Source organism: Bicyclus anynana, chromosome 5 (assembly GCF_947172395.1).
Source record: "Bicyclus anynana chromosome 5, ilBicAnyn1.1, whole genome shotgun sequence".
Classification (NCBI taxonomy): domain Eukaryota; kingdom Metazoa; phylum Arthropoda; class Insecta; order Lepidoptera; family Nymphalidae; genus Bicyclus; species Bicyclus anynana.
In genome coordinates, this window is record NC_069087.1 from 7,506,132 (window position 1) to 7,521,400 (window position 15,269).

Genomic DNA, 15,269 nt, shown 5'->3' on the forward strand with positions numbered 1-15,269 from the left:
AATGGGCTATCTAACACTGAAAGAATTTTTCAAATCGGACCTGTAGTTCCTGAGATTAGCGCGTTCAATCAATCAAACAAACAAACGAACAAATCAAACTCGTCCGCTTTATAATATTAGTATAGATTCTAATATGGATTGCGCGGTTGTGATACCTTGGGAGGGTTGTTGCAAGAGCTACTGGTACATTGGCACGGAGAACGCGAAAATATTAGCACATCAATTTTCATTTAACTATCTAATTTGTACATGCATGATTTTATCGTGAAATCACTCGGTAAGGTAATATGGTCAAAAAACTGAGAATGCAACCTCAATTTCACGCTGCGTTTTCCCATCGTGATTCTAAAGGCGAGTAAGTTCAACAAATTAATATAATACCTGGCAGGCCGGCGCAGCCCTGTCTCGCGCGGCCACCCAAACGGGCACGCACCAAAAAACCCTATAATTCCATTCAAAAACAAACAGGCCGACATGCATGCGAACTCAACAAAACCAAAAAGGCAAGCAATTTACGTCCGCTCCCAAACTTTAACAAGTTTATTAATTCAAAATCAAATAATAGTAATTTTCGAGATGACGGCACAGAATCGCTTTTGAAAATGGCCGACACATTCCGACCTATCGTTTTATTGCCTGTATATTTTATTCATTACCCGCTGCCCGGACGAGAATAACCGAAGGCTTCTTGGACCTCTGTTCTGTTGAATTATTGAATTATTTAGCTTCTTTTTGTATTAAATAAAGCATCGACCACCAATTAATCGAAGGACCGAATTAATAAAAGATCCGAAGCAAATATCGTGCAGAGGGAAAAAAAGCTAAACGTGATGTTGCTCTGTCTTATCTAAATCGTATGCATCACGTTCTGAGTATAATATTGTCGTCGTCCAATATAGCCTGCGAACGCCCTAAGATGAACCTTTGTTCCGAGGTGGCCGCGATTCGCCCACACGCCGAGGTTGACAATGGCATAACACACAAGACGTTGCGCAGTAGCCTAGCGCGCCTGCAGACAATGGGACCGGCAATAATAACTCGTCCCTCTCGACTCCATACATAACACTACGATGACTATTATCAGCCAACAAAGTGACTTATTGATCTGTTCGTTATTAATATAAAGTCAAGAGTGTTTGTTGTGCGAGCAGTCGTTTTATTGACTCGGCCTTTAGTAACGTCAAGTTCAGTACAATAAAAGCTCTCAAGAATAATATTGCGATGTAATAATTATAAAGTACACAGACACACATCGCGCAGTGGTCGTTAAACATCATACTTTTACAAAGGACCACCCAAAGCATGTTCGGTTAAATAAAGAGTATTAAATAATTAAGACAAAAGAAATGATTCCAACCTATGTTTCGAGATGCAGAACTTATTATGTTCACGGGGGTTCGTTAAAATTATATGTGTTTGTAATGGTCGGGAAGTCTCCCACGGCGTTTGCGTCTCTATTATTCACCATAAATCAAAAAGTTAACAACCTACTTAAAAGGTTGAGGCGGGTGGGTTTTTGTCTGCGGCTCAAAGCGACCGACGTCTGCATGGCTGCGGGAACGGCGAGGTGTGTCCTGTTTATTTGTTTTATCCCAACGGTGCATTAGGCTTTTTGCTTCTTTTACATCTTATTCTTTCACGATTACAGCCTTATCAGACTCGTGTGTTTCTTTTTTTTTTTGTTAAGGGACTGAGCGAAAACTCGTGAGCTCGAATGAGTTATTATTTGTTCACTGTAGATAATATATTTCTGATGTCGTATTCTGGTATGTGTTTTATAAAAACAGAGTAGGTATTTTTGATGGATGTCTTATACAAGTTGAAGCATCTTTAATTTATAATTACACATATATTAGATACAACTTTATATGAAAATACAACTTGGTCTCTGTAGTTTGATTTTAGTGTTTTTTTATAGTAGGTATTGTGAATCAGGAATATTTAAACTAAGGCAAAAAAGAAATCGATGAGTTTAATTGAGATCGTTTGTTGATGATAGTCTTATATTCTAATTTGCGTTAGCTACTTAATTACTGAAAACTTAAACAAATTCTTTGGATTTGTTGAACAGCCTTTTGAAATCTTTTGTTAAGTTTATTGCTTTTTAAATGCAGTGTGTATTATGTCACAATAGGTATTCTAAAGTCATAAAAATTCCAAGCAGTACTTTCAGGTTATAGGTAGCTATTCGGTTTGTCTCATTGTTGGAAATTCTAAAGCTCTACAATACGAGTAGAAACCTTTTTTCCAACACACAAAAGGTTACTCATCTGAATTCTTTTAACGTTTCAAGTGCTATCGTTATTATTGGCCATGTCTGCGGCGACGGGTCGAGAAATTAAAATAATTATCTTGTGATATACGCATGCGGCGTGTAATGAATATTTTATGGGCGTTACATAACTGAGCTAAAACGACGCCATAAATGCGTACATTGTAATTTTTTTTACCGCCGACATCTCTCCATCACGGGTTACATAATCAACCAATTGTCATTTCATTTATGGTTGCACATCGCGTCCAATTAACTACTGCGTCTTTTAAATTGCAATCGCGTACGGCGCACAAAAAATTATTGGGTTTTAGCTTCATTCATGATTTCGGTTTCTTCATTAACAAGCGATATCTACGTGAGGTAAATAATTCCCATTGCTTCTTAAGCGTTGAATCCTTAATACGTTTGAGCGACGTATACTGAATTGTGTATTTAAAGTTCGAGAGACTCGGATTGTTTAAAACGCTTTTATTGTAGGTACTCTGCAGACTTAAGTGCCTTTATTGTCGCAATTGCATTATGCACCGAAGCGGTCTGCGTACTGCACATCTTGAGCGTATGACTATTCAGTTTGAACAGAAACATACAGGGTAACGACCATCGAGTTCCATTGCCATTACTGAGCAGTATATACGTGCATAAACGCGTTGCCTACTCCTTGTTATAGATATTTTGTTGCCCATTGTAGAGATACCTACATTTTTAGGGTTCCGAACGTAGGTACGTAGTACAAAAACGGAACTCTTATTATGTTATGTAATTTGCGTACATCCATATAGTAACCCATATTCGGCTCACTGCTGAGCTCGAGTCTCCTCTCAGAATGAGAGGGGTTAGACCAATAGTCCACCAAGCTGGCCCAATGCGGATTGGAATTTTGCGTGGATTGTAAATTTGCGTACGAACATTGTAAATTGACAAAAATAGCCTGAAAAATTTTAGGCCAGTTCTCTCATAATTTCACTATATTAGCAATTAACATTTGGATTTGTTTTTGTCTCCGCCCTTCAAACAGTGGTAGTAAGCTTTTTGGGTCAGTATTTATTACTCGGAGAAGTACTACTATACTTATACCTGCTGTCAGACAGCATTGCTGTGTTCCGTTCTGAAGAGCGTGATTGTCGAATATCAGGCATATTATGAGGCATAAAGCTTACCACATGGATGGACACAGGGCGGCAATTTGTAGACGTGTATCTTGCAATCTTTCATGCCTTCATGTATTTCGTTTATATGCAGCAATTTCCCACTTACCATCATGCTTGGTCTGTCAATAAAAGAAAATTGTATCGGAATTCAAATTCATCAGAAATTGCTTGGTCCAGATTTTTTTTTATTATTCTTTACAAGTATAGCCCTTGACTACAATCTCACCTGATGGTAAGTGATTTTTTTTTTTTATTTATTTATTATTCAACAAAAAACACATTTAAATTAAGCCTAACCATAGTGCAACACAAACCACAGTTGGTTTTACCGTGCACAGGTTATTATTATAAAATACAATATTTAGGAACAAAAGTAATTAACAAACAGAAGAGGATAAATACCAAAAATAATCATTATAGGGTAGTTAAATAAAAGTGTGAGTGAACCGGTGCTGCGACGCTACACACGCTACTATGATGCAATGTTAGATGAGCGGGCTAACTTGTTAGGAGGAGGATGAAAATCTACACTCCTTTCGGTTTCTACATGACATCGAACCGGAACGCTAAATCGCTTGGCGGTACGTCAAAATGATTTGATGAATATACTGCTACAGACATAAAAATAATCATATCATCCAATGAATCCCTGCGACTCCCTCAAGCCGTAGGGACTGACGACATCAATGTCGTCAGTCCACCTGGTAGTGCGTCGACCAATACTGCGTCTCAGTTTTATCAGTTTTAGACTGGTTTAATTTTAGTTTGATTGACAATTGTATAATCGAGATATGGACAATATCTACAATATTAATGCACGATTTTAACAAAATACACTCCATTCACAAAATATGTACATCCGTGAATTCTAATCACTTTTGGTGATTTTGATTAATTAATATAATGAAATATTTTACACAAATCCCTCGGGGTAAAAAGTAGCCTATGTGTTAATCCAGAGTAAAATCTATCTGTACTTCAAATTTCAGGTGATTCGGTTTAGTAGTAGCGGCGTGAAAGAGTAACAAACATTCATACTAACAAAATCATCAGTTTTTTACAAATTTCGGGAAAACATGATTTTTTTCGGCCCAAAGAGCAAGCCTATGTGTTTATCCAGATAAATATATTTCCATTCAAATTCCAGCCCAATCGGTTCAGTAGTTGCGGCGTTAAATAGTAACAAACATCCTAACATACAAACTTTCACGTTTATAATATTAGTAGGATTTTTTTTCTATAAAATGGTCGGTTTCCTTTTTACATTAATTGGCTAAATTAATAATTAATTGGCTATTGTAAATTGCAATTATATATAGTAAATTGTAAATTGCAATAGAACAATAAACTTCTTACTGTAATAGCACCAAAGCTTCTAATTTTATAGCATTAAGGTATTGTTACAAATGCTCTAAAAAAGCATGCTAAAAACGTGCTATTAAGTATGCTCCATACAAGCATGCTTATCATCAGTTTTCATTTGCTAGCAATAGCATGCTATTTTTAAGTATGCTCCTGAATAAGCAAGCTCATAGCAAACATTCCAATTACACACGCTAATTTGTATCTATCGCTCTCTTTCTATAGTATCGTATTAGACAGGAATCGATGAAGGTGAAGAGAATACAGAATAGCAATGCTGATCGGCTAGCATACTCAATAAGCAAACCTGTTCAGACGCGCTAAAAGCACGCCCTCTTCCACCCGCGCAGCAAGTAGCATGCTCATAAATCGCACGACTGTTGATTCTTGAGCAAGCTTGAAATAAGCATGCTCATTATTAGCAATATTGCGATACACATGCTAATAAGTAGCAACTGCTTAAAAGCATAGCTTTCGTGCTTGAAATGAGCATGTGTAACAGTAGATTTAGTAAATAACTTGCTCGTACACACGATTAAGAGAATGTGTTGCCTTTGTTCAAGATGTGGAATGTGAACATTTCGCTGTACAACTTGTGCTTTGAAAATGTACACTTAATATGCAACGTGTATTTCTAGTCATTGCAAAGCGTGATCAGGCAGTCGTGTTGGAGTGGGCATCGTGTGTGGTTCTTCACCGTCGCTGTCGACTGTCGTTAACAACTGATTGATTCATTACCCGATTGCAATAATTGATGGTCATTGGTTTTTATCGCAGTCCATCTCCCCAGACAATGGGCAGACAGCATTGCCTTTATTTTGTATCTTTATTGTAAAACAATTAAAAATTCCAAAGCGAGTTTCTCAGATGTGTAGATCCTGCATTTTATTGCTGTTCTTTTTAAAATGTTCGTCGCATTTTGTTACGATTCATTTGCAATTGATGTTCGAATTCATGACTGTTGCGTACAGGACAAACAAAAATTAAAAACGCAAATGAAATAAAGTTATGTTGAAATAAAGTATGTTATAAGTAGATTGTTTTTATTCCTTTCTATTTCCAGAAAAAGGTTCAGCGTTGTTTGTAACAGCAGTTAATGTAAGGCTTTGTGTTTTTATGTATACTACAGGAACGAACATTATAGGAATTTATTCAAATATTATTAAGGGTCATCATCATTAACAACCAATGGCGTGCATAAGTTAGTCGATCAAGGTATGTATTTTAGTAAGAAAAATTAACCAAGCTGAGAAAATCTTCATTTAATAAGCATTAAGAAAACAACCCATATTATGCAGTACTTTAATGTATATATGAAGTGCACGCCACTGTTAACAACCCATATTCGGGAGCTAACTCACTGTGGAGCACGAGGCTCCTCTCAGAACATCAGACTTAACATCACACGTAGGGAACTAAGAAAGTTCTCAGGTATTCAGGTTTCCTCACGATGTTTATCCTTCACAATTTAAGACACGTTTTTTTATTTCTTTAAATTCACTTTAAATTATTACACCTTACAAACAAAACCAATCTTCATCTGAAAATTTAATAAATTTCTTTACATGCGTAGTTATTTTCTTTCGTAAAACTTTTCTTTATTTTAACTTTTGTTTAATTTCTCTTATTGAATACTAGCGGACGCCCACGACTTCGTCCGCCCTTAGACCTCTTTAATCTGACCCTATCGCAAAATCCGTTCTTATTGGATACCTACTAACTATAAACTGCTGGCAAAGGAGATGGTCCAAAATTGTATGGAGCCCAGGCCCAGTCATTGTACCCTAGCAGAAATAAAAGAAAATATTTATTTAAACTATTTTTGAATATACAAATCTACGAATTTACTTTAACTCTTTCGAATCGATTCACTATCTCCCAAGAAATGCAACACTATTAAGGGTAATAATGGCGGATTGATGACGTTTTCAATGCAGTAATCGATTTGACGTTTGCTGTCAATTGTCATGTCATAGTTGCTTTAAGGGCGCCATCTTGATATAACTCAAAAACTTTGCATATAATTTTTTTTTTATTTAGTTACATTTATTCACTTTAATAAATTTTAATAAGATCCTTGTTTTTTTAAATTTTATTGATACGGGGTACAAGAGTGGACCTGAAATGGACCATCTCCTTTGTATTTCGTGATAAAACCATCTCCTTTCAGCTTTGTATTTCGTGAAAAAAGACCTTTCGCATTTATATATTAAGACGATTTTCTTCCCTTTTCAGAATGTATCATCAACGGCCAACCAGTTTGGGAAGGTCGTGATGTCCGTATATCAGAGGAGCCGTGCTTGTCATGCCGCTGCGTGCGCGGGGCGCTGTCCTGCACCAAGCGCGCCTGCCCAGTGCTGCCGTGTGCTGTGTCTCAGCAGTATACGCCCTCTGGAGAGTGCTGCCCAAGATGCTTACATCCCACCGCTGATAAAATACTTCCAAGTAAATACTTTTCAAACTTTATACGGGTCGGATGGGAGAAAGACAAACGTCGACCAATAGCGGATGTTGTCTCAACGCAACGAGATGGAGATAATATGTCGTTGATGCATTCTACTGAAATATAAAAATCCTGAATTGGGGGTGCCACAAGTTCCTTTTAGCATTACTCAGTTTGCTAATAAAAGAAATTATAGTTCCGGGAACGTGGCAAGGCTTTTTAATAATAAAATACAACAAGAAGAGGTTCGTGTTGTATTAATTGACCTTTGATTTTATAAAAGCTGGAAGTTTTCTTGCTACTATCACAGAAAACATATGTACAAGTACTACCATAACATAAGTAGGCACCTACGTTAGGTTAGACCACTTGGCTTTGGGAGGTACGATAAAGCAGTTTTCAATGGTTAAGTTTTGTTTTTTGTTTGGGATAATCTGAAATTATATTTCTAATCGCCAGACACTTCGTGGCAACCCTTTAAAACAATATTATTATTGATTGATTCATTATTGATTAATTGATTGACATCCTTAAACTTAAGGCTGTCTTATCTGTATTATAAGTTGGATAAGTTAAAAAAATCTCTCCGAGAATTCAATCTAATCGATCTATAATAAAAAATATTTATGTATCTTAATTTTAATTGAATTAATTTCTTCTCAGTTTCAGGTTATTCGCTACCGAAACCATGTATAATTGGCAAGGAATATCATGCACATCTAAGTCCATTCCGAGTAGACCCATGCACAGACTGCACATGCATGAATGGCACAGCCGTGTGCACGCGGCACACGTGCCCTGTGCTGACTTGCGGAGCCCGAGCGTTGCCCCCTCCTCCTGGTAAATGCTGTCCAGAATGCCCACAGATTGAAGAAGCCAATACAGCCTGTGTCGTAGCTGGAAAAACTTATCAAGTAAGTAAAATATGCTTTTTTTGGTGACGGAGGGAAATGTTCAACCTTTGGAAAAGGACGGGTTATGTGGGATTTTTCTCCTGAGGGAGAGGACTGTTAGGTGGGATTTTTCTCATAAGACAAGGGACGATCAAGTGGGATTTTCTCCTCAGTGAGACAATGGATTATGTGAGATTTTTCTTCTGAAGGAGAGGTTGGTTACGTGGGATTACGAAGACTCTGGGATCTTCAGGATCGGAATCTAATTAGAACCGAAGGAATACTGATGTCTCACTTGCACTCAGCTTGTAAGGCACATTTCGGGAAGTATAAAAGTGTAGTTTAAAAATGTACTCACTATTAAAATAATTTAGGGATCTGAAAAAATAAAAAGTCTAAATGTTGTATTATTTTATTTTCAGGATGGAGAAACGTGGCAACTAGATGCATGCAAATCTTGTGAATGCCATGGTGGAGAGCCACGGTGTGCAATGGAACGATGCAAAACAATGAGTTGTCCCTCTGATCAAACACTACGACAATTACCTGGACAATGCTGCCCAAAATGCGTCGACATTGACGGAATTTGCACAGTTTTTGGAGATCCCCACTATAAAACTTTCGATGGGAAATTTTATAGCTTCCAAGGTTCTTGCAAGTATCAATTGGTATCGGATTGCAAGAACCACACATTCTCGATAAGAATATCGAATGACGCGCGGAACACTTCACATTCCTCATGGACGCGTACAGCGACACTTCGCATCGGGTCTACTAAAATAAATATGGGGAAGAAAATGCGAATTAAAGTTAACGGAGAGAGAGTTACACTTCCTAATACTATAAATGGTGTGGCTGATATAAGCCGGAGCAATGGATCCGTTATATTGAAAGCCAATATAGGAGTGCAAATGTTATGGGACGGCGATGGTTTTCTCGAAGTGACCGTGTCTAGTTCGTACAAAGGCAAACTGTGCGGGCTTTGTGGGAACTTTAATTCAGTAGCTAGAGACGACATGAGATCCCGCGATGGCAGACTGTTGACTGATACTTGGAGGTTTGGATCGTCGTGGCGGGTTGGAGGTCATCGCGCTTGCACTCGGAAGCAGGAAAGACCGGGTGGGATCTCACGATGTCGGCAATCGAAACTGCCCAAAGTGAGAAGATTGTGTCGTGTATTCGACCATCACAAGGCTTTCGCGGAGTGTGCAGCTAAAGTGAATCCACACAATTATAAGGAAGCGTGTCTTCTGGATGCCTGTAGCTGTACGGGTTACCGATGTCACTGCGCGGCTTACAGAGCTTACGCGAGAGAGTGTGCGCGTGTAGGAGCAGAGCCTCTGAATTGGGTGCACGCAGCGTTTTGTGAAGGTCCGCCGCCGCAGTGGCTCAACCGAGGAGGACGCAAGGGTTTCGGCCGCTCCGCCACGCCCAAGGACACCAACTTGTTGAACATTGGGGCGCTGCCGAAACGGAACAATAGCCGCTCCCGACCTCCCCCTCCAATTTTGCACTACAAAAACTTGCGGCAACAAAATTACTAGTCAATGTGGCATAATGTGAGGTGAGTTTGCCAAGTAATAAATTGTTCTTAATCTAACTAATACTCTACGTACGGTTTACCCCGAAGACGGAGCAACATTACGAGATGTTGACTCTACAATTCATTGTATAGAAGTCAGTTTTTCGAGTCTTGGGATGTACTCGTAGTGGTACGGTGTACAAATAAGCGTTTGACAGTAGATAGTTGACAAGCAGCGCGTTAGTGTGTGGCATTTTCTTTATTTTCTGTTTTTTTTTTATGTTAAGAAACAAACTTTGAGTTTATACAAACAATAAAAATGCGCTTGGTCTGTCATCTTACCACTACACCTTAAGGAAAAGCTAGCGCTAAATTGCGACCCTGTGAAGAGAAATAGAGAAAGTATCGTCCAATGGCAGCGGAGTTGCCCCAGTGTATTCTTTCGTCGCAACGCAATGAAAGAGATATTTTCTGGTTGCACCGCCATTGGTTAATTTTGTTTATTTCTCTTCACGAGATTATCTCGATGATAGTATGATGATGATGATTGATGCGACTGTCCTTTAGTTTACCCTTCTTGACTGGTTTTAATGAAATACTAAGAAAAGGTTTTGCTTTGTTTCAGAATGTAATCGAAATCGGATGGTTATTGTACGAGTGGGTCGCACCTGTGAGGCGCGACGCTTTAGGAACGAAGATCTATTTACATAAACAGTATTCATTTAAACTACTTATAGTTAGGTAAACAAGCTGTTATATATTACGATGTACCAACTGTACATTTATAGTACCTCGCCAAATGACCAGCTTCTATTTCGAAATGAGTAGATACCTAATCATTCCCATATTTAGGTACTTGTTTTGCTTTGTGAACGTTAGATGGATGTTTGATAATGGATTTTGTTCGAGGCTTGACTTCTTCACTGTCAACGTTCTTAGTAATTCTCGAATCGTTAACGCTATTCGTTTACTCTTTAGTTATCTATGATCAAATTATACTTGTAACTGCACGGATGTTTCACATTGTATTCTCTTGTTTATAGTTTTGGCCGAGGAACTAATATTTTTTATTCAGATTAGTTGTTTTTTAAAATTAAAAAACGCAAGTTTAAGAATACTTGATTCAAGATTTTTACACGTATCCAACGTAACATTTTTAAAAGATAAAAGTAATCCACTTAGTTGCAATAAATACCCACCTATCTTTGTAATTACTTACGGAAGTTAAATATTTGCTAGGTTACTTTATTTTTGCACTAAAATGTAAACATTAAAAGTAACTCTCCAAAATTACGACCTATAAATTTATGATGATCGAAAATTTAGCCCCGTTGGTTCTCTATAACTTATTTTATACTATTAGAATTATATATGTAGATAGTTTTGAAAACTTTTGGTTTGGTTTTGAAAGATATTTTGAATTTTGATGATCGTTAAGCTTAATTCCTGTCTTGTAGTTTCGACTATTGAGGGTTGCATTTGTTAAATAATGTTGGATGTATTAACATGTCAACAAAATGTGATAAATAGCTTTGGATATGACTTCAGACAGGAGACGTTTGAATAACATAGTTCAAATTAAGATCTCATCTGTAGATAGTTTACAAAATCTTAGATCTAGCCGAAGCCAAGAAGCTAAAATGATTATATTGTGTACCTTATATAATTACACTTTGGAATGAAGTGTCTCAAATTGTTTATCGAAATGTATACGGTAAAAGGAGCGGGTCTATATTTGTGAGCATCTAAAGGTTTCGTTGTGCATGAAAAAAGAATAGAAGCGCATATTTCATGTCTTGCTACTACACCGATGGATGCTTAGCATTATCCTAATATTAACAAAATGAATAATTTATGACTGTACATATTATTTTGATCTATTCCACTATACATAATAATGTGTAACGATTATTTTATTATAAGATATTTAAGTTTAGGAATTGATTTAAATTTTAGTTGTTAAATGCGTTACCAATGAATTTTAATATTTGACTTTGATCATGCTGAATTCGACGTATAGGTGTTTTATATTAATAAAGATTTATAAGGCATGCCCTTACTTGTGCGTTTTTATCTTCATGTTGCATCATCAGGTTATTAATTCAAACGAAATACACCGTGCTAGGTTCACCGTCTGTAAGCCGCCCTGACATTTATTAGTTCAATACAAGAAACCCCATAACAATATTCAAACCTCAAACGAATTCACACGCTAGCGAAAAAAAAAATCAATTAAAAAAAAATAAACATCCTGTTTAATTATATTTCGTAAGTATGAAGTTATTGAACTTCGACCTAGTTTAGGGAAAGTAAATTACCTCGGTTTCGGATTTCGGTTTAAGACGAAGGAAACTTCCAGGTGTATCATTTTTAGTAATGTAAGTACCTATCAAGAATCAAATCAGATGTTCTCGGATTTTTCTGGACTAAGTACTGCCATTTTGCACAGAAATGAATAAAGTCGTTAACTTTCATGATAGTCAAAACTATGACGTGGAAAAACGCATAAGTTTGGACAAAGCTATCTAGTGTTGGTGTGAACTGCCAAAAAGATTATTGAAATTTATGCCTCATATAATCTTTGACTGTTTGATAAGATGGACAGTTATCTAAAAATAAATAAATGTGGCTTATTACTTGCAGTAGGTACTTTGAGTGCTAAAACGCTATTAAATCTTCAGTATAATTAAATAAAACAACCTACTTACTATAAAACAACAAAATATAATATTGCCACACACATTGAAAAAAAAAGGCTAATTGATTTTTTAAACAGTATTTTTATAATGCAAGAGCTATAATTTAATTATATTTCATTAAATCGAATCTTGGAGATTTTTCTCTTTTTGGTTTTTTTGGATCTTAGCAATGTTACTGTAAATTGCGCCTTCTAATATATAGAGAAACTCACAATTTAAAAACATTTTTAACACATTTGTCACTTAACCAATATCTACATATTGCAATTTTGAATCATTACATAATTGTTATTTTGAACTGTCTCCGTTAAACAGCCTTGCTATTGAATTTTAAAAAATCAAAATGCAAATTCATTTAGTAATTTTCCAATTAAATTTGTAATTTCGTCTACTTACACTTAATCTTTTATTTGCATTCCCTTTCAAAATAATATCTTTGGGTTATTTTATAAGTCTACGTTTTATGTAGGCTTTTAAGTAAGTTATTTGAGATTGATTTATGTTATTTTAAGATAATGCAAACCTTGTCGCCATATTATTAATATATTATATTTTACTATGACTTAAGTATAATAACTTGTATTATTTTCATACGAGTATTTTTACAAGTGTATAATTTAAATATAAATATTTTATCGCTCTCTGATATAGTATACATAATATTTCCATAAAGATTTATCTTGTAATTGTAATTAATATTTTTTTTAAATATAAAAATAAAGTTAAAATATAATATAAAAATACATATTATAACATTATTGATGTTCAGATGAAATAAGTATTCGGTGGTGCGTTTATCCAAATTTGAATGTTTAAATAATGCATTTCTATCTTAAATGTTTAGATAAAAATATTTAATTATATAATCGATTTGAAGTTAAAAAATTCCAGATAAAATTAATGAATAGGATTGTTTCTTGCAGTTTCTGCACTTTAATATTGATATAACATATAAGTAATCAAAATACTTTGACAACGACTGCCGATATACTTACCTACATTGAAATAGGTAAATAACTGTTTTCAATATATTTATTACATTTTTTCAATATATTTCATTATGTACTAACATATTTAATTAAATATGTTATTTACATTATATGTTTATTTACGCATAATTTACCTACAATTAAAACATTGCCTGATGCTCGTATTAGGCATAAAATTATTAAAAGGCAGTTCCTAGTCATCCGATAATTAATTAATTCAACCATTTTAACAACTACTAATGACATAAATATATTCTTAAGTCTAATTCTATATTCTTCATAGTTACGTAGCACTCGTGCTGTCTAATGTGACATATTATACACAAAAATCACTCGTGCTACAATGACCCTCATTACATGACAGTGGCATAAATACCTATTATCGGACGATTAGCGATAAATTAGCCAGGCAATAAGGTAAGGTACCTAGACACGACCATATTACTATATATACGAGTATATTATATTCAATCAGTACCGAAGTTATGCGTTGAATATAACAAATATTTTATATTTTGTAACGTATATAAATATTTTAATTTATATGAACATTTTTATAGTTTTATGACATTTTCCTAGTTACAGCCTTGTCACTTGTTAATATTATCTAAATGATTATTGTATTTTTAATATAATTTTCGACACTTTGTGTGTCAACAGTGAAACTATTCGACGATCAAAGAATTACCTAAATATAATATAATATTCATAGTTTGTTTTATTTTACGACGCCAATTATTTTCATTTTTACAAACCTGCGGGGACTATGGATTTTTCCGGGAAAAAAAAGTTTATGCCTTAATCGGTATACAATACCAATTATAAACAGTGGATATGACCTCTGCCTCCAATTCCGGAGGGAGTGCGTTCGAATCCAGTCTGGAGCATGCACCTCCAACGTTTCAGTTGTGTGCATTTTAAGAAATTAAAAATCACATGGCTCAATCGGTGAAGGAAAAACATCGTGAAAACCCTGCATACCAGAGAATTTTCTTAATTCTCTGCGTGCGTAAAATCTGCCAATCCCCATTGGGCCAGCGTGGTGGACTATTGACCTAATTCCTCTCATTCATACAGGAGACTTGAGCTAAGCACTGAGCCGAATATGGGTTGAAAATGATAATGTGCAGAAGGGTTGCACAGCAAGGGCTAGACTTAGTCGACCTCCGTGGCGCAGAGCGGTGAATTTACAAGACAGAGCAGCTGGGCTGGTTGAGGTTTTCTTAAATGGTCTAGGTCTGGCCGGTGGGAGGCTTTGACCGTGGCTAGTTACCAACCTGCCGAAAAAGACGTACCGCCAAGGGATTTAGCGTTCCGGTACGATGTCGTGTAGGAACCGAAGGGGGTGTGGATTTTCATCCTACTCCTAAAAATTAGCCCGCTTTTAAAGACTTTTAGCACTGGTGTTGCTGCTCTCCGACACCGACCTGTGATTTGAAAAGTCTCTACAATAGGTTATACTCGTACTATCGGTCTAAAGGCCCCGTGTGCTGATCTGCAAGGTGTAGGAGGCACACGTGAGATTAGCAATTGAGGAGCTTGTAGGTTCTTTAAATGTCCTTCCCTAAAGTGCTGGAATGGCGACTCCGCACTAGAAAGCGCAGTGTTGGTCGACCCCCCAACTGGTGGACTAACATCAAGCGAGTCGCAGGGATTCGCTGGATGCAGGTGCTGGATGATGCAGCCTATGGCGCTTACCTAGAAGATGCACTCTTGACTTGACCCGTGTTGTATGTGGTAGGGAAAACGGAAACTGGAAGGTCATTCCATAACTTCGCAATGCGAATCAGGAACTAAGAGCCGAAACGCTACTCGGGCTACTCGTAGTAGGCGTAAATATTAAGGTTGATACTGAGACTATAGAGACAGATAAACCTAATAGAAGTTATTTTACTTAGGGAATAACACTTGGGCCTTAACGCAATGCAGACCAGTATT

The 15,269-nt window shown here is 36.3% G+C and overlaps 1 protein-coding gene across 1 annotated transcript in view; it reads left to right on the forward strand.

The window, feature by feature from the left end:
- Window positions 1–14,040, forward strand: part of LOC112053257 (BMP-binding endothelial regulator protein-like) — an 87,042-nt gene extending 73,002 nt beyond the window's left edge. Inside the window, exons 5-8 of the mRNA XM_052881797.1 lie at window positions 7,021–7,230; window positions 7,892–8,142; window positions 8,544–9,685; window positions 10,269–14,040. Of these exons, the coding sequence (XP_052737757.1) occupies window positions 7,021–7,230; window positions 7,892–8,142; window positions 8,544–9,665 (1,583 nt within the window). The 3' untranslated portion in view covers window positions 9,666–9,685; window positions 10,269–14,040. The remainder of the gene's footprint in view (window positions 1–7,020; window positions 7,231–7,891; window positions 8,143–8,543; window positions 9,686–10,268) is intronic.
- The last annotated feature ends 1,229 nt before the right edge of the window (window positions 14,041–15,269 follow it).